A 19,781-nucleotide genomic window follows, 5' to 3' on the forward strand; every position below is an offset into this window, starting at 1 on the left:
CTGTCCAGAATGTTTCAGTAGTAGGATTTTTCCAGTTTCCTCTCCCCTTAGAAAATTTGTTTTAAATTAAATTTAAAAGAACAGCAATAGGAGAAAGAGTAGTTCCTGTATTTTGTTGTGTCTTCCTTCTATATTTATTCCATTCAGGGATGGAGAGCCTTTGTAAAGGGATGAAGACTCTTGATGAGAAATGAAAGATAAAACAGTGATTTTGAGAACATAGCTCTTGAGTTGAATGAAGTTGTACGTAGATACCTACAGTAATACATACATCAAATATGTAAATGTATGTTTATGCAGTGTAAACACTCTGTGTTTCTAGTGTCATCTATTACATCTATTACAATTACAAAACAAATACAGAGAAAAAAATTAAAGAGCAAAATAAACTATTATTTGACAAAAAGATAATCCAAACAGTATACAAAGGACAAAAAATAGTAGTAGCTGTGAAATTCGACATCTCCACAAGGCAATATGCTAGGGCTTTAAAATGTAATATGGAATCTAGCTGCAAAAGAGGAAACAAAATATAGGAAAGGCAGGTTAAACAGCTGACTTTCTGTGAGACTGAATATCCAGGAAAATTGAAAGTCTGTATTACCACTTTCTCCTTTGTGTTTAACAAGTATAGTCCTTCCATTGAACATGAAAGTCTGTTGTCTATCAAAATTCTCCTGGCTAGGTGTCACAGTGCACAGAATATCCTTTCTGAGAGTCTCATCAAAAGCCAAGGGTTGTAATGATCATGGCAACATGAGTATCATGTTGGTCGAGTAGAAAAACAGTACATCAGTCTTGTGAGGCAATATGGGAGTTCTTCACTGCTGCATCTGTTCTGGGTTCTGTGTGGATTCACAGAAGATACTCATCTTGAAAGCTGACAATTCAATGTCATTCTGAAACATTAAATGCATATAAAAGGATATTAATGTACAAATCCCTGCACTTAACCAGCTGTTCACCAAGTCATGCGAGTGTCAGGACTTAGAACTCTGAATGTTCACTGATACATTATTTTAGCTTCATTACTAAAATAAGCACTTGAAACAGAGGAAGAATGTGGAAAACAGTTAAGGAAAAAAAACCTCTCATCCTATATTATATATCTCTTACAAGTTAAGTTGCACACACAAGAAATGGTCATGATTTCTTCTAAAACCCCTCTCACTAATTATGTATATATTTAAAGTACCATGAAGGTTTTCCAAATAATATTATTGAGGACACACAGTTGAATAGGGAACTTTTGTCCTCAGCAGGTAGCTCAACTGTATCTAATATCTAAAGAACCACACCATGGATAATTTTCAGTGTAAAACATGTAGCATGAAGCATCTCATAACAGGTCATAATCCAAGTTTATTTTCTTGGTGCCATCTTGTGGATAAAGCAAAAATTACTGTGAAAAGCCAGTAACTCGGTGGAATTCCTGTCATGCATCCAGATCTGTTGTGTTTGCAGTGAGCCCCCTTTACTGCCATCCCTTGTTTATAGGAAGTATAAAGTGTATTCCCATGATCTTGTTGCTTCAGATGCGCCTGATGGAAGAAAACCTGAGGGACCACCAGAGAGCTCAGGATGAGGCAATAACAAAAACTCAGTTACTGGAACAGACTGTGAAAAGTTTGGAGTATGAACTGGAAGCCAAAAACCACTTAAAAGATGATCGGGCAAGACAAATCAAGCTAATGGAGGTAAAAGACATTAGTATGGGTTTGTTTCTTTTTTGAAGAGATGAAAGTAATTTTGGTGTTTCACATGGATTCTACTTGGAAGGAATCGAAATAGCTTCATGTTGTTGAAAATCCTTGTAGTATTACTGCAGAAAATAATGTGGTATATTTTAAAGGTGATTTGTTAGCATATCTATTGTAACATGATATGTTCTAAATTAAAGTTTTCTCTCGTAATTTTAATTAACTTATTTTAATTAATTTTATCCAGAGCTTGGCATGCAAATTTGCATGACTTTCATTTCTAGGCCCATCATTCAGAACTTCAAAAGTATTTAAAAGTTTTAGCCTTTGGTATCAACTCATTTCAGGAGTCTGAAAAACGTAACTACCTTCTTACAGGGCATCATAACTGTTCAGTTCAACTAGGCTGTCATTTGACTTTCATAAACATTTCTGTGTCATTGTACTCAGATAAAAAGAAATTTGTCTTTCAAATACATAATGTAATGCAGACACTCAAGGTCTCAATAGAAACATTACAGAATTTCTCTTATATTCTTGAAATTGTTTGGAGTGATAAAAAAAGGAAACAAAATGTTTATTTTATGTCTGTCAAACAAATTCACTCTAAAGCCTTATCTACCTGCCATGTCTTTTGCTGTGCGTTTTGAGGCATTTCAGTTTCCAAGCTTAGTCTTTCAGACACTGGGTCCTTGAAGTTTAAAGAAGAATGCCCTGATAGCAATCTGAAGAGGATGGAAAATGATCGTAATCTGAAGAGGAACGTAGTATATTGAGGTTGCTTTTCTTTGTTCCACTTAGGACAAGTTGTCTCACCTGGAACTTGAGCTTGATGAAGAAAAGAATAATTCAGATTTGTTGTCTGAGAGGATCAGCAGGTGCAGAGAACAGGTACTTGAACAAGTCTTCCAGCTTTTGTTTAATGATTCTATGAAAAAGTGTTATTAGGATCACAATCAATATTGTTCAACTAAATAATGACTAGCAATAGGGTTTATATGCTATACTTGAGCACAGCATGTAAATCAATAAAACCCAAGGTTCACAAACATGATTAAATATGCTCCCTCCACATCATCACAGACCATTTTTTTCCTGTTGTTCTAACTGGAAAACAGGATGTATATAAAGACTGAAGACCAGTAAGCCTGTTGTGAAGAGTCTCTTATACTGAAAGATCACAATTTTAATCATACTGAAAAGTAATTCAGCATAATAGACTCTTAATTTCAAAGAAGGAAGAGGAGAAGCTTTAGGAAATTGTGGAATTACTCAGTGAAATCAGCTGAACCAAGGATGCTAGCCAGTTTCAACAGAGAGGAAGCTTTATTTTCATCACAAGTGTAAAAACTGAACAAGATATATCAAAGGCAAGACAATTGGAAAGTATTTTCTACATAAAAACGTCGGTCCTTTGTTTGGGAAGTGTAATATAAGTTGATAGCCCAGAAAGATGAGAAGAAGGATTTATTATTGAGGATTTATTAATGTCTCATGGGGCAGAAAATGTAGATAAAATAATACTTGCCAAGCTAAGTGAGACCTATTATAGCAAGTCAAACAAGTAACAAAAAAATAACCAAAAAAAGGCTTTTGTCTGTGTAAGTAGAGGGAAGGTTGTGGAGACTGTATGGTAAGGCCTCAGTCAAAATAAAAAGTAATCCAGGTATTCCCTCTCAAATAAAGGAACATTTCACCATTGTCTTCAATAAAGCCCGTGAATGTGCACATGGGGGAATTGGAGTGAGTGTATCGGAAATAAGACCATTGAGTTGGAAATTACCAAGTCTTAGGAGAATTAGGAGTTCATTGGTTTGAAGACAGAGGCCTTAATAATATTATTCATGATTTCTGAAAGAACTGACATAAGAAATTATAGGTCCTATAATAAATTATAAAGTAAAGTATAGGGCCTGATTACTGAAAAGTAGCCAGACATCTATGGCTGAGTAGTCAGGATCATGCAAATGTTATAATAGTTCAGGGAAAGAAATACAGTGATGTGGCTGTCTTGGAATATCATGGCCTAGATAATATTCTTTACCTTATTTTTGCTTTCTGAAAGATGTGAAACTGATGCATAACTCATTGCAGCACATCTGCGGCTGTAACTCTGCATGAAGTATTACAGCTCACAGTAATTTCCTAGAAGCTCAGGGGACAATTAGCATTGAGACACCCACAATTATCTGTTCTGTTCTCATTTCTTCTTCTCCAGAAAAAAAAAGAACTACTGACATTCTTTTGAGTAGCTGTAGCTTCAGAGGGAGAACAGAAAGTAAAATCTTGGTTGCTGTGTCTTTTCAATGAAATTCTGTGTTCCACTGAGACAGCTGGGAGTTTAAAGTGAGGTAGAGCTCAGCTTTCTCTCACACATCCTTGAAGCACGAAGGCACCATTACTGCTTTGTTTGAACTCAGGTTACTGAGATTCTATTTGATTGGAATAAAGACTTTCTGCTATTGTTCCATTGATATTGTCCAGACTCCTATAGTCTCCTATACAGACTCAGTGGGTGAAATAGAATGTAAAGGACCTATAATAATGTGTGGTCATGCTGTTGTTAAAGCAAGAAGCCTTTAATACTGGATTCTGTGCTGTGTTGTAAACCTGGGATAAAAGAACTTTAGTCATAGCTGCTATGGAAGTTAATTTGCTAACTGAATGGAAACCTAAAATACAGTTTGGTGACTAAAATGTTACATAATGGGTAAAAGACGTATTTATTTTGAGGTCTGGAATTTCTCATTTCACACATGAGTTATAAAGGTTGCTTTGTTTTGATTTTATGCCAGAATGACTAAGTAGTCAAATTACTAAAGAGTATTTCAGGGTCTGCTAAGCATTTATAATGACATGAGAAATTATAATGGATTTATTTTGGTAATATCTGTATTCCTCTACATTTTTAAAACTATTATTATAAATATGTTATTTTAACATACTGATAATGAACTGTAATACTGAAATTTCCAGTAAAAACAAATTTAAACAACTGCTTCTATTTTACATAAAGCTGAATGTTTGAATAAACAGTGGCAAGACTAATAGTTCACATTTCTCTTGCCATGATATGTTACTCTTTTTTAATTTAAACAGCCTTTTTAATCTGAATGGCTGCATGACACACTGTTTTCGTCTCATTTTGTGTTGTTCTCAAGAAGTACCACAGCAGAGTGGACACAGAAAAAAAATTTGGGGAAAAGTGGGTCATATCCTATTAGTTTTTAAATGATAATGTATTATTAACTCTAGAAAGACCAAAATACTCAAGCCACACTACTACAGACACATGGGAAGCTAGAGCACTCAGCTGCTCTTTGAGTCTAAAGTGAGCAGGGACAGGACATATTTTAATAAGTGATTTTTTTCCTACAAACAAGTGAAATGAAGTATCTCTTGCCTTATTGACTTTGCAAACATAATTGAAAAACCCTCACAATACCCCTCACAATACCCTCATCAATTCTTGTGCTCTGTGAAAACGTGAGCAAGAGACTATTGATTTCAGAGTTGTTTCCAGTAAGGGTGAAAAATTATTAGTTTTCATGATGATTTTAGAATAAATAGATAAAATTGTACTGACCTGCATCACTCACTTCCTTTTGGTCGTGTTCCCAGTGGAGAGCTGGATACCTGCTATTTAGCTGGCACTGGCTGTAGGAAGCAAAGAAATGAAAATCTGGATATGAAGATTGTTTTTCAGTTTTGAAGCACCAAAGGGATCTGTCTAGCTTTAGCTTTCTTCTTGATTAATCAGTGGTTTTTTTGATCACATACTTGGAAATTGTCTAAGACATATATATATATATATTTGTGTGTATATATATGTACGTACATATATGTGTGTGTATATAGACGTGCTACTTAGGAATTAGCAAGAAACATAGGCTGCAAACCTGTTACATAGTGAACAATACTGATGTTCAATAATAATCTAATTTATTATTAGAAATCAAATTGCTTTCACTGTAATGAACTCAACAGCTGCTTTTAATCCTAAAGCTGGCACAAAATGATAAAGCTTTGTAAAATCTGATACAATTGCTTTTCTCAGTTCTTTGTTATTAGCATTCTTCAAAGCCAGCTGTGGTAAGTGTTGCTTTAAGCTGCAGAAATATCTATTCTTTTAACACAAGTATCATATATTAGACATAATTAGACATATTAGACACAAGTATCATATATTTCCTATATATCATGTATAGGAAAGGTAGAACATGGAACATGGAGTCCCACATGGTACATACACAGAGTATGGCCATGAAACCGGTACACCTTATAGCTGTGAAATAAATGGAATTTCAATCACATTTTGGCAGACAACTGCTTTTCTCATTTGTGCATATTAATTATGTGTTTACTGTTGAAAAACATAAAACAGTTTATATCTCCTCCAGCAAGAATTTTATCTGCTGCCCTTTCCTTTTAACAAGCTCTTGTATATATTTGCATGTAGCTTTCTGATCCTAATCTGATTTAGCACTTTTTCCTCTCTCCCACTACCTTTCTGTGAGGTCACTTTTACCAAGAGGTGTCCAACAACAGTAGCAGTCATCTTGGAAATATAATAATTGTCCTCTAAATAATTCCTTAGTTTGAATCTTGGGAAGGCTGCACAAATTTGTTACAGCCTCTGAGCACAGTAAGAGCACAGTAGAACCTCAGAGTGGTCCATTAAGCAAGTTCCTACGTGAAACAAAACCCCTTTCTTCAGTTAACAGCTACATTTTTAATTAGTCATTCATTTTACCACAAATTTAACTGTATTTTTTCCTGTGTCTGTCTTGCTAAAGCAATTACAGCAGAATAAATTCTATGTAATCCCTCACATTATAACTTTTCATCTCTTTCATTAAAAAATACAGCTATTATACATGTGATTCTAATTTGTCTATAAAATAATACTTTACTATATAATATTCTACTGTATAACGTATAAAACACTGTTATTATTAGGCTTCCATGTGACAGTGAGTGCTTTTAAGAAATTACCCAGCTGTTGAGAACACAGCCACATGCTGCCATTGGTATTCTAGGAGCTGTTATGACTTTAGTTTTCAGGAATGCCTTCTACTCTTCTGTTCCCATCCTGTGACATAACATATGCAACTGCATGCATTGCTGCCATTATTTGTATTCATATATCAATTTCCAGGCTCCAGAAACAGTGCAAATTACTTCCTTTAACCATGATTAACTGAAAATGTTTCTTTCAATATTATGATGTGGTTAAAAAATAAGGCCTAGGGTAAATTTTCATCTGCTGTACTTGTTTAACCTTCACATTCTTAACATTGCTTTTGGAATTTTTTATGCAAGAATTCCCAAGGGCTTTTGAAAGACCTTTACTGAGATAAATCTGTAACTGAGATTTGCTTAACTGGGATGGTGTGTTTATGCAAGTTCTTATGTAACTGATGTAAAGCAGGGAAGAATGCTGTGGCCACTGGAATCTTTATCAGTCTGTTTCTTTGCAGGTACAGTAATTGATACAGATATTCACTGTGTTCCCTAGATGATATCTATCATAAAAAGTCCTGTGCAGTGTAAACCACAAATGCTGTGGTAACATTTACTGTGCCTGTAAAAGCATTTTTAGGGATTTGCGGGGAGTCTCAGAAAAGATTGGAAGCAAGATAAGTATTTCAACAGCCCTACAAACTTTGTTCTTTAGCACCAAAGTTTCAGTAGCAGCTGTTAGGCAATTTAGAGTTTTTCTTTGCCCTCAATTTTTTTCCAATCAAATCCAATAGTGAGGTGAAACCAACTAATTCTGCATTCTTATCTTGCGTCTCTATTGAATAGGTAGCTTTTTAACATCTTTACACATGGAGAATAGATCTTCCTTGTGGTTGTTGAATATGGAGCGGAAATATTAACAGAAACTGTAGACAAAGCTGTCTTTTAACAAAACAAGCAAAACCTAACCCCTCTCCAAAGCTAGAAGCTGGTGCCCCTCCAGTACAGCAGACATAAAATTGACTGGAGGAGGGGAGCAATGTTTGTATCCATCATGCAGCAGTCTGCTGAAAAAGAGCTTTTACTACTCCCATACATACAGAAAATTGCATTTCTCTGTGGATTGTTTCACTGAGTTCTAGGCACTTGTCTGCAGGTACCAGCATGTGTTTAACAGAGAGAAACTTAACTTTGACTAGTCAGCAGCTTAAAAGTAAGGTGCTGTTTTGGAGGTTCAGACTTAAGTATGAAAACAACTGGAAAAGATGTTTGAAGATGGATGTGATGTTCCAGAACTCAGTGTCCTGCCACATGATGTGTCTCTGATACAACAGCTTAGAGTTCAGTTCCTTGCTACAGAATGTATATGGTAAACATCAACAATATCCAGTGTGGGTTTGAAGTGCCTAGAACAAATATTGGGAATAACATGGACTTTCTGAAGCAGAAATTTTTTTCAAGATTGTAGCTGTAAAACTCATCTGACATCACGTATACGTATTGAGTTCAGAGAAAGAACATATTGCTTATTGCATAGGTATATGTAGTTTATGTATGTGCATACACACAGTATCATATAGATAAATGTTATTTAAGTCTCTTATTAAAATTTCTGTCTTCTTTCTCTAATAGATTGAACAAATGAGGACAGAGCTACTTCAGGAAAGAGCTATAAAGCAAGACTTGGAGTGTGACAAAATTTCATTGGAAAGACAGGTAATTATGACTGGTTGTAAATGACCAGTTTTGGAGGAGCTGTTCTGCCAAGGCTTAACAGTACTTCAGGAACACTGTTGAATATATATCAAGTAATTGTGATTTTAGTTGAGTGTTTTCTTCTGTAGTAGTAAATGATTCTTCTGCTGTTCAGTGATCTTTGAAAGCAAGATTACTTATCATAGCTCTTAGGTGAGATCCAGAGGGAAGCTATCTCAACAAGTCATAGTATTATTTAAAATCTCAAGAATATAAAACAGATTATAATGGGAATTTAGAGAATGTGTTAGTACAACACACCTAATTAGGTGCCTTCAATTATGTGACATTGATCTCATCTTAATTGTTTGAGAAAAAAGAATGCCACCTACTGGTATATACTATGTACATTCTTATACTTTAGTTCTGAGTTTCCTGTCATAGTCCTTTTTGCTGTTTTTGAGACCAGAGATCATGCTTTGAATTTCTCTAACAAAGAGCTTTAGTTTTCTGTTCATCATGTAACTCTTTATTAGTTGGTTTTTGGTTTTTTTCCTGTCAACTCTTCGACTAGGTCCCCATTGAAAATCTATATTACCTAGCCTTAGAAAAATCTTAGCAAAAAGTCTTCTTTTACAAATATTTTTCAAACTATTTTTGTAGTAGGAGTAGCATCAGAGAGTTAAGAAAGGCAGGGGAACACCCCAATAACAAGTTTAATAAAGTAAAGTGGTATTGGATGTAAATAATTCCTTTGTCTACTTGTTCTAGCCATACACCAGTGATTTACAGGGCAAGAACACAGAATTTTACAAAAGAATTGGGTGGAACATAAGACAGATCTGACAAAGTATTTGAGAAAAAAAAGGCATATTAAAAAGTACTGCTGGAAGGGGCTTTCAAACTGTCTGAGGTTTAAGGGTCCATTTATTCCTAAAACTTAAACCAAAGCTGAACAGTAAATTCTTTTCAATAAGCCACATTAGTAGAAAATTTGTTTGTAGTAAACTGTAAAATCTCAATTACTTTCCATGTTCACTAAATGCTATATTGATCACTGTACATATTGATACATGTTTTCCTGGAGACATGAATTTGGTGTTAAGGTGATACTTGTCAATCTGAGTAATTGTGTGTTAACCAAGTGTGTTCCAACTATAGAACAAGGACTTGAAGAGCCGAATCCTTCACCTGGAGGGCTCTTACCGATCCAGTAAGGAGGGACTTGTTGCTCAGATGGAGGCAAGGATCACAGAGCTGGAAGAGCGACTTGCAAATGAAGAGAGGTAAAACCAGTTGTATCAAGATCAAAACATGCACGTTTATGTTTGTTATTATTGTGGCCTCTTCCTAATATTAAATCTATTACAACTAACTTGGGATTTTTTTCACCAAATTAAAATGGTTACTGTTTCATAAAAGTATTGCAAATTTTCTTTTTGACTGCAAGCACAGTAGCAGTTTGTCTTAAAATTTAAAACTGGGCACAGTGCTAACGTGGTTCCATAGCTCCTTATTTTATAAAATGGAACAGGCTTAGAAATATTAACTGTACCTTGATGTTCGCTTTTTGTTTATTCTTGGAGGCGTGTATTTTTGTTGCAAAATGTTGCTGTAGTGACAGAAGAAATTCTCCTTAGTCATTTCTACTTATGAACAAATTTCTCAATATGTTGCATGCATTCAGTAAGTCCAAGCAGGGAGCCTAAGTGTTTATTTAATTTTTAAAAGATTGTTAAGAAATTAAATTATCAGGATTTGGAGTATTTCAGTTCCTTTTTTACAAACCTGTCTTTTGGTGGTTTTGTTTTTTTCCTAGGGATAGAGCCAATTTCCAACTAAGTAACCGCAGACTTGAGAGGAAAGTGAAGGAGTTAATGTTGCAAGTAGATGATGAACATCTGTCATTGACTGATCAGAAGGACCAGGTAGAGGGAAAGACTAACATGCAAATATCTGATATTAATCTTACTTGCATGAACCATCATATGTAAAAGATACAAGATGAATGGAGGTAGATTCTGATTACTCTGTTTATGAGCTCCCATTTAGTGATATTTGCAGCTGCCATTGCGTCATGTGCTTTTTTTCTAATACTAAATTGTTATTAATTGTGAAAATTATTAAAAGAAAGCAGTTACAGAAGCAATGCTAATTTAAGAAATAAAGCAAATAACAGAGAGTAATTGATCCTATAAATACACCAACAAGTAATGTATTCTGTCTTGCCACCATAAAATCTTGTTTTAGAAAAAAAGGCATTTACTGTTAAATGTGGGCTGTAAGTCTAAATACACACTGATGTTCCAATAGCAATGTATTCTACCATTACTGGTGGTCTTTGTTGATTAAAACATGGATTGTTTCAGCACATGAGCCAACAGTTAATATTCTGCCTGGAGAATGAACAGTGTGTTTCAAATTGCAGACATCCATTAGAGGAATGATCTTTAAAAATCCTCTGTGTTTTTGAAATGTATCTTATAGTATCTGTCTGTTAAAGTTTCTTAACGTAGATACACTTATAACTCTACTCTGTTGTAATTGATAACCAGCTCTTGCAATCACATAATACTGTCTTACTCTAGTGAAGCTCTCTTTGCTTGTTGCTGGTTTTTCTTTGTAAAAAAAAAATATCACATTATTTTTCTTAAAGTCTAATGCTGACTTTCAAATATTTCTGAAGCAGAGGATTACAGTGTCACTACACTGGCAAAGTTTTGTCTTTATTCTCCCTCTCATAGATGCTGGAAGAATAAAATTCCTTTATTAAAATAGTCCTCTAATCAGATGACATGTAAATATTGCAGTTGAGTTTGCGTTTGAAAGCAATGAAACGTCAAGTTGAAGAAGCTGAAGAAGAAATAGACAGACTTGAAAATGCTAAAAAGAAACTTCAGAGAGAACTTGAAGAGCAACTAGACATAAATGAACAATTGCAAGGACAGCTTAACACTGCAAAAAAAGAATTAAGGTAGGATGAGTTGTCAGACCTTCCAGTTCTGTATCACACCACTTCTCACAAGTTTGACTGTTTGCATCTATAGTCCATAAACTGAGGGCTTCCTCTACAAGTTTGTCACCAGCACACACAGTTTGACACAGACTTGTGAAACTCTCTAGGTGTCCCAGTCTTCTTTCCCAGATCTCCCTTCTGAATAAAGTCATTGAGGCAGGGAGTATAAAATGGAAAGAAGTGGTGGGACTTGACACTCTTACCATTTTTAGCAGTAAAAATTTTCCTAATGGCTGAGAGGTACAGTTATCCTGTGTTAGTTTTCCTTGGCCATCTGGGAACATCCCAGTGTGCAAAGTTTAGAGTTTCCTCCCTCTGCCACTTTAGTTAGAGGTGCTTGAAAATTTGATTGTTCTATCCCATGCATGTTTCCTTCATGTAAGATGTCTATGATAAACTGCCCCTGCCCGAGTACTTTGACATCCTTCAAAAATGTAAATCCTGCCTGTCAATGTTTAAAGCTTTGTGTGTTCTCTGTCTAGATGTGCTGTTTTAATAGCAAATACATGTGTTTTTGCTTTAGTAGACTGAAGAAGTCACCAAGTAAAGTGTTGGCTGATTCTGATGATGATGACGACGACGATGATGATTTCAGCACGGATGGTGATAGTCTCTGTGAATTACCTTCAGGAAATAATTTCTCAAAAGATGATGACACAAAAATCTAAATAAGTATGGATTCAATTCCTTGAAAGTACTGGAAGAATAACAAATTATCAAGAAACTGGATATTCTAGAAGCCAAATGACATAAAGGGATTTAAGGGTTGGGAACATAATGTTTCCATCCATACTGTGCCATTTTCTTATTTAGATCTCCACTGTTTATTATAGAAAACAGGATTACATTATAAAACAGCTACAAACATATATATATATATATATATATATATAAAACTGCTACTGAAAATGTGAAGATAATGTTTCACATTGAAAATGGGATTTTGCAAAATTCTGTTTGAGTAAAAAGCCATCTGATAGTAATTCAAAATTAGTTTTTAGTTATTAAAAGCTTTTCCCTAAAATTAAGGAAACTATGGAAGATTATTTAATAATTGTAAGTAAGGGGAAATTATGTATAAAATGTAAATATTTTAAATTTGATCTTTTTATTGACTACTTTAGTATTATTTTGTAAAGTTTCAAATATTATATAAATCAGTTTGATATGTAAAATCTTAAGGTTTCTATTGAATGCTATGTTTGGATTTTCACTAAGAGGAAAACAGATGAAAATTAATACATTTCATGCATTACAGAGTAGATTCATAGTTCCTGGGCCAGGAAGTATATTTTGAAACCAGTATAAGTTTTATTGTATGTGTTCTGTATATTAGAGGTCAAATGTTAATCCTGCCTGTTGACTTTAAAAGGACCATCACATCTGCATGAGAGAGGCTTGGCTTCAACTTCTTTGTGAACTTAATTTGGGAAGGTTTCTGTTCTTAGTAAGGAAGGGTGAGAGTGATGTCAGTTCTTACTTGGTATCTTTCATTTCCTGAAAGGAAGTCAGATCTGTCAGAGGCAGAATGTTGTAGGCCTGCTGATTTCAGTACATTGGGACAATCTTGTCTTGCAAGTTTCTAAAGAGTCCCACTTTGTTCCAGTAAAATTAGTTGTGGTCTTTGAATTAAGTACATGCTTAAATCTGTTAATTGATATGAAAATTTTATGCTGCTGGCAAGAAATTGCACCAAGGAAACAGAAAGCATGTAATCTGATTTTTCTTCTTGACCTTCTACTTGTGATATATTGCAGTGCAGGGTCATGTCTGCAGATATATATTAGTATTTCTGTTTACAGAAGTATCTGTATTTTGGGTTATCCATCTATTCAACAAACTTTGTGGGAAATTTAAAAGAAAGAGCACTGAGGATTTTATTTTAAAAACATTTTCTATTTTGTTGCTAAAAATATTTTTTTGCCATTTATGTTACATCAGACTGGTTTTGCTCCTTTGCAAACCTAGAATTCTAAGGAAAGGTCATTATCACAAAATATTAATAAACCATGGTTAGGTCCTTTCTATGTATCAGTATTTGTCCTCAGTTACAGGTTAGCGAGCGCTTCATTGATTTGAGCAAGTAATCATGGAATTGTAAAAAAAAATACTTTGAACTGAAGTTGCTGGGAGCTTCCATTATTCCCACAAAGGAATCTGCTGCAGAGAACAAATTTAACAGCTCTGACAGTGAGGCTGACAGATGTGGTTAAGGTAAAAGTCCTGACAACGGCAGTATCCATTTTCATACAGTTACATGAAATGGAACTCCTGCCTGCGAGGTCAGAAATGCATTCCTGCATAGCAGATCAGACTCTTTGCTGTGTAATTCCCTTCAACTTGCTTTTGATAATTTGAGTTATATGGGAAATAATAGGAACGGCATAGTTGTAATACTTTGTCTCTGAATCTTGTATCTTTTCCAGTAGCAGACATGGGGAATTTTTTGCAGTATTGGCATTACTATTTTGACATCACAGAAACAGCCTTTCATCCAAGAAGACCCGCGCTACACTGTACTGACAATCATCATAGAAACTGCTGTGATTTATTTGTTGTTTCATTTGCATGTTTATGTAGACATTTACTTCAAGCAACTGATTCCAGTCTCGAGTACTCTATCCTGTAATGTTCATAGATTATTTCTTTCAAACCACTGGAAAAAAAATCACTTAATATTGCATCTACCTCCAGTTACACTAAACTGTAAAAGAAAAATTCACTTAAAATAAACAGTCAGTGCTCTCAGTTCTACTTTGTGCATATAGCTTGATATGACAATTGAATTTCATAGACAAGACATATGTTTAAAGCATAACAAGAAAATAATTATCTGGGAAATACTGATGCTGTAAACAAATTTCTGCATTTTCTTCTCTTTGGGATGGCTACTTTCTTTGTAACTTGTAGAGCAGGTGTACATCTAGAAGACTCCTCATTTTATCTTAGAAGGAGGAAGACAATATCATTGCAGACTCCTACTTGCAGCAATCCTTCTTAGTAAACCTCCCTCCCCACCTGTGTTTTCAGAAAAAGGACTTGTCATTAGTTTGTTCATTTGATTTGCCAGTGACATTTCCTCTTTAAAATTCTCAAATAATATTACTGAAAGTCTTAAGACCCTGAAAAGGATATTTCAATTCATTCACCGAGCAGTTGGTAGCTCTGTTTCTCGTTACACGTTAACTATGGTGATGGTAAAATTATCTTCATTGACACAAACAAAATTTTTAAGAGTTTATGGTCATCTTATTTGTTCACTTCACCTCCTGTTTGCTCTGATCAAAGCTCATCTTCAGTCAAAGTTAAGTTTAGAAAAATTTCCTGTTTCTTTCATGTAATCTATTTTTAAATTAATTTCAGAAGAAACTCTTGACCCATAAAAGGAAGCAAGAGGGGAGTATATATAAAGAAACACAGTTACAAGACATTCAGTGCCTAGAAGTTTGTATAAACATCAGAGTTGCCAGTATATTGCAGAGACATGGCTTGAATTCTGAGCTGTAGAGAACTGCAGTTTTCTTCCACAGTACTAAATATCTCTTAAACAAACAGACCCAAGCTAAATCATGTTTTATATTAGCCTAAACTGATGGCTTTTATAGTGGATGCAAGATCTTTGCGTGGTAGCTTCTATACAGTGCAAAATATGTAAATGTTAAACAAGTGAAGAAAATCCTCCTGTCCTCCATAGACTTCTCACTCACTAAGTAATGAAATTAAAGATACTCATCACAATAATGCATTTTAATGCCCTTGAGTTTAGAAGGCATCCCTTCTCATAAAAGCATTAAGATCTTTCAGACATCACATCTCTTGTTAGAGCCTGAAGAAATAAAAAGTTGTCATCTTGCTATCCCCTGTACCCATTTCCCTGCACTGCACTTTATTTAAGGAAACTCCTGTACTATGCAAATACTTTAATTCATCACTGTGCTTTTTATCGTTTAATCAACCAGGCACGTTTTCCCCTCACAACTCTTGGTGATGAGACTGTAACTTGTTGATTAATCTGTGTATTCCTCTGATTTATCCTCTTTCTTCTCAACTTAATTCCCTTTTCCTGATTAAATAATCTGTTCTGATTTATAAATTATTTTCTAAACTGTTCCAGAAGCCATGTGTTTTCCTCATTTTTTACAGACCAGCTGTGTGCTTTGCTGAGTGAGCTACACAGTGCAATAGCTTCAGCTTTTATGCCTTTTCTGGATCACACAGCATATTTTAGTAATTAAATGTTGATTCTTTTAGCTTACTGGAGCTTTCTATCCTGTGAGTAGAGCTACACATTTCAGCTGCTTAATTTCTACCAACTGCACTTATCAAGTAACATTGCAAATTGTTCAAAGACTTTGCTGAAAGAGCAACATTCTTTAGAAACTGCCAGGGTTTCTAACACATTTAATTTCTTCTTTTTTGCCTAAGGTTCTGACTAGGTCACATGTTTAACCTCCTGACCCCTACTGTGTTATACTGAGGGAAATTTCATTATCATCTCACAAATTTACTCATGAGCACTGGGCTATTGAGAAAAAGGTATAGAAATTAATAGAAGGGGGATTTTATATTGCAGGCTTTTCTTTTAACATCTAAGAAAGGACAGACTTAAGAAGGGAAGTTCAGCAGACAAGGCCAAGTTTTCCTCATCTACCTCACCAGCAGCATAGCAGCCTTTTAATTGTTGGTACCAGTGAACCTTACCTGAGGTCAACAGCAACTGTTTTATGTAAGCTGGAACATTTGAGCTTTCCTCCACTTCTAATAACAATTTACTCCTTTATTTAGATCCTGAAGCTTCATGACAATGGCAGAAGAACAGGCAATATAAAAATTTACTTAAATTCAGAGCACAGGTAGAGGATGAAAGTTTAAGCTCTCCAAGTTGTCAGTAGGAAAACAATATGAACACTTCTATGTGAGTGCAGAGGAGGAGCTCATTACAGGTAACCTGAGTTTTGGTTTGCCTTCTGTGTACTTCTGCTTCAGCAGAATGGGTTTTCTGAACAATGCTTCGTGTGTTAGGTTACAAAGCTATTTTCAGTAGTTTCAAGTACTCCTTTCATCTTGGTTGTATGCAGGCTGGCTAGGATGGACGCTATCAAAAGGCATATTGGGAAGTAAGGAAGAAATACAGATAGCAGGGAAGATTCAGCTCTGGATCCTGTTCTGATTAATTTGATTTTGACCTTCCCTTCACTCTTAAGGATCCTGGCACACATTGAGATTGAAGGTCTGGCTCTGCAGTAACCAGCAGGCTCTGTGGAGTCTTCTGCAGAACAACCTTAGGTATAGATTTCCTTGCTTTATGGGGAGTTTCAGATCTGGTTTTCTTCAAACAAGAAAATGGTTTATTGTGTAACAGGTAGAATGGCTATGAAAAGTGGAAAGGAAAAAAGAATAAAGTAAAACTATGAACATAGTAAAACTGTAAAAGCAGCAAAATCAGCCAACCAAAGAAAGGAAGTTTCCTGAATTAGGCTATGTGTACTTTAAACACAGCCCACTGTGCCTTGCTATTTCAGTACATATTGTGTATGGTGTCCAGCTATTTTAGAGATAAGATCAAATTCGTAATTTAGATGAAAATGTCCCTCCCAAATGTGAACTTCTTAAGCTTTACTGAGTCACAGTGGTCTGTGTGGATATAACAAACCAACTCCAAATGCTCACAAACTTGGAAATTCGGTTTTCTAAATGAAACAGATTCCATTTAGAGACCCTGCTGGGCCAGCTGCTTACAACACTGCAGCCCTATAAAGGTGCAGGTAAGTGTCTCAGGACTACCAGTCTATGCTGTGCTTTCTAACACAGTACCCAGCTGATGGTCTCTCTCTCTCTCTTGCCCTTTCCAGCTGTGGTTCTTCATCAGTGACCAGTGCAGATTCTCTTGGAAGATCCAATGCGTGGCTTATATGCACCAGGCTAGAGAGGAAGTGAAGAGACCTGACCACCAGATGTCTGGGAAACAGAGTTAACATTAGCTTATTCGCAGCAATTACAGGTTCCCAGGTGCTGACAGAAAGATGTGGCTGTTGGGACATCCTGCTTTATTTGGCAAGTTTAGAGTTTTGGAGTATTTCGGTCAGAGGATAGGAAAGAAAAAAACAACTCAAAATTAACACCCCTGTCCTGGTTGTACTCTCCAGGTGTCTGCTGAGTCTTCTCTTTCTTGTGGGTGAAAGCTGTACTGTATGCCTGGGGTTTTATTTCACTTCACTTTTTGCTGACCATGTGTCCACAAGTACCACGAGAGGCAGGCAGTGTCTGCACTCTGCTGTGGTGACATTACCAGGGTGGTAGCACAGGAAATGTCAGGACACACTGTGGCCTTGACATTAAACACCTCTCTTTCAGCTTTATTTGAGCAAAATAAGGAGCTTTTTTTAACTTGTGCAATATCTGTTTACCTCACTTGGTGAATGTTTGTATTCACCTGGTGGCTCTTACTGCAAAGCCTCACCGTGCTTTTCTAGGGAATGCAGGTGCTTATGCCTCAAAGCTGGATTACGCCAGCCTCGGGAGGCTGTGTCTAAACTGCAGCATCCATCCATGTTAATATGCCATTAAATGACATTAGCAGCTGTAGATGAAGGGCAGTGCAGGTGGAGGGAGGACACTGGGCACTGGAAAGCTCAGTTGGCGGCGCAGTCAGCTCAAGTCTGTTCTGCGGCTTGTCAGCGCCAGTGCACAGGGTAATTCCTGCATTGGATAGGTCTCCACACTGAGTGATTAAATAGTCCTGTACCTCCTATGCTTGCTGAGCCTAGAGCCCTAGGTATCAGGTAATTGAGCTTTGATTCCACAAACTTTTGTAAAGTCTTGGCATTTTAGCTTTTCTGCTCAAGTATATAAAAAATATCAACCAGGCACAGAGGAGCCATGCCTCTTACCACAGTTGTGAGTGTACCCAGCTCTCAGCTGTGAGCCCTGGGAGGATGCTCTGAGGATGAGCTGAGTGGAGATAGAATCAGATACAAGCAACACGTTTTAACTTTGATTGGCACTTCTATCTTGTCAGTGCAATTTTTCTCACCACCTTTACAATTTTTACGAAATAGAAGTAATGTAGAGGGAAAATGGGACATCAACACCCAATTAACTTTGCTGCTCCTCTGAAACTATTCTGTGCTTAGCAGAGCCAGAATCTGGCTCTTGAGAAACAAAATACTGTTTTTCGACGGAAAAGGCTTGGAAATCTCTTACTTGGGAACTGCAGTGCAGACCAAGATGTCTCGGAGAAGTCGCAGGGAGCGCGGCCCGCAGGGGGCAGCAGAACCGGGCGGCTCCGGCCCCTTGGCCGGGAGTGGCTCGGTGCGTCTGAGGTGCCTCCTCCGTGGAAATCAGTTCTCTTGAAAATACAAGACAGGACAGCCAGGTTTCCATTCAGGAAGTAGGCTGTTCAGAAAGAGACATGCTGCTCCACAAAAAATCATTTTAAGTGTAGAATCACAGTGAAAGTAGCATTCAAGGTGTTAAGGTGCATGAAGTGACTGATGTGAGAAGGAGGATGGTGCTTTCCTATAAAAATATTCATGCTGTAAGTACTCAGATACTATTGCATGACTCTGTAAGAAGATAGAAAATTGAGTGATTCTGAGTCTGAAGAAATTAATTCAAGGACAGAAAAAGCTCAGAGTATCTTGTCTTGACTGTTCAGTGACACTGTAACAAGGTGACAATCTCAAGAATAGAGCAAGGATAATAAAAATCGGTTGTTTTTTTTTTTATACAGCATGATTAGACACACTTGGATTGATGGTGATAATTTATCAAAAAGCAGAAGTTCGCAGCTGGTAAGAACATCCATTATTCATGAAAATATGATGGCTGGAGTTATGCCAGACAAAGATCAATCTAACCATACCATCTGTACGTGTGATTGTGTGCCTTTCCTGCACTGCAGACATCCAGCCTAGAGATGAGGAAGTTTATGTCAGGTTCCCATCAGGGTCAAAACTTCAGCCAAATATGTTTCAAGTCATTGTTTTTCTAGATACTTCCATTGTTGTCAGAAAATCACCTTTAAACCGAAATTATTCCAAATGATGATGAAATCCTGCTTATGGTTACAGCAGATTTATGCAGAAAAGGCATCCTATTAAACAGGAAGATTTGTATGTACGGGCAGGATGCAGAAAGTGTTCTAGTTATACTCATCTTCCTTTGCAATTTACACCCACGTTGGGCACTGTCCTTTGCATAAGCCAAGGAGAGAAGAACAATATTCTATTGAGAAATCTACAGAAATGTTTAGCAGAAATGCAATTATGGAGGGCACTTTAACATTTATGTCCAATGTTAAATTCTGTAGCATCTTTTTGTCTGTGTTCTCTTCTCTCGTTAATCCATCTAATTCCTAAATGTGTGTATTAACAGAGGAAAATCCCAAAATTCATAGAGACTCTAAC

The 19,781-nt window shown here is 36.2% G+C and overlaps 1 protein-coding gene across 5 annotated transcripts in view; it reads left to right on the forward strand.

Annotated features, from left to right (window-relative positions):
• The window catches only part of CGNL1 (cingulin like 1), a 56,165-nt gene extending 40,762 nt beyond the window's left edge, over nt 1-15,403 (forward strand). For 2 of the 5 annotated variants that reach the window (XM_058846856.1, XM_058846859.1), the window contains 7 exons: nt 1,536-1,697; nt 2,502-2,591; nt 8,295-8,378; nt 9,519-9,643; nt 10,177-10,285; nt 11,168-11,331; nt 11,897-15,400. In XM_058846856.1, coding sequence (XP_058702839.1) covers nt 1,536-1,697; nt 2,502-2,591; nt 8,295-8,378; nt 9,519-9,643; nt 10,177-10,285; nt 11,168-11,331; nt 11,897-12,041 — 879 coding nt within the window. In that variant the 3' untranslated portion in view covers nt 12,042-15,400. Of the gene's footprint in view, nt 1-1,535; nt 1,698-2,501; nt 2,592-8,294; nt 8,379-9,518; nt 9,644-10,176; nt 10,286-11,167; nt 11,332-11,896 lie in introns of all 5 variants that reach the window. The other 3 variants (XM_058846857.1, XM_058846858.1, XM_058846860.1) reach the window with 3 other exon arrangements.
• Nucleotides 15,404-19,781: the final 4,378 nt, after the last annotated feature.

The sequence above is a fragment of the Poecile atricapillus genome, chromosome 11 (genome assembly GCF_030490865.1).
Source record: "Poecile atricapillus isolate bPoeAtr1 chromosome 11, bPoeAtr1.hap1, whole genome shotgun sequence".
In the NCBI taxonomy this organism is placed as follows: domain Eukaryota; kingdom Metazoa; phylum Chordata; class Aves; order Passeriformes; family Paridae; genus Poecile; species Poecile atricapillus.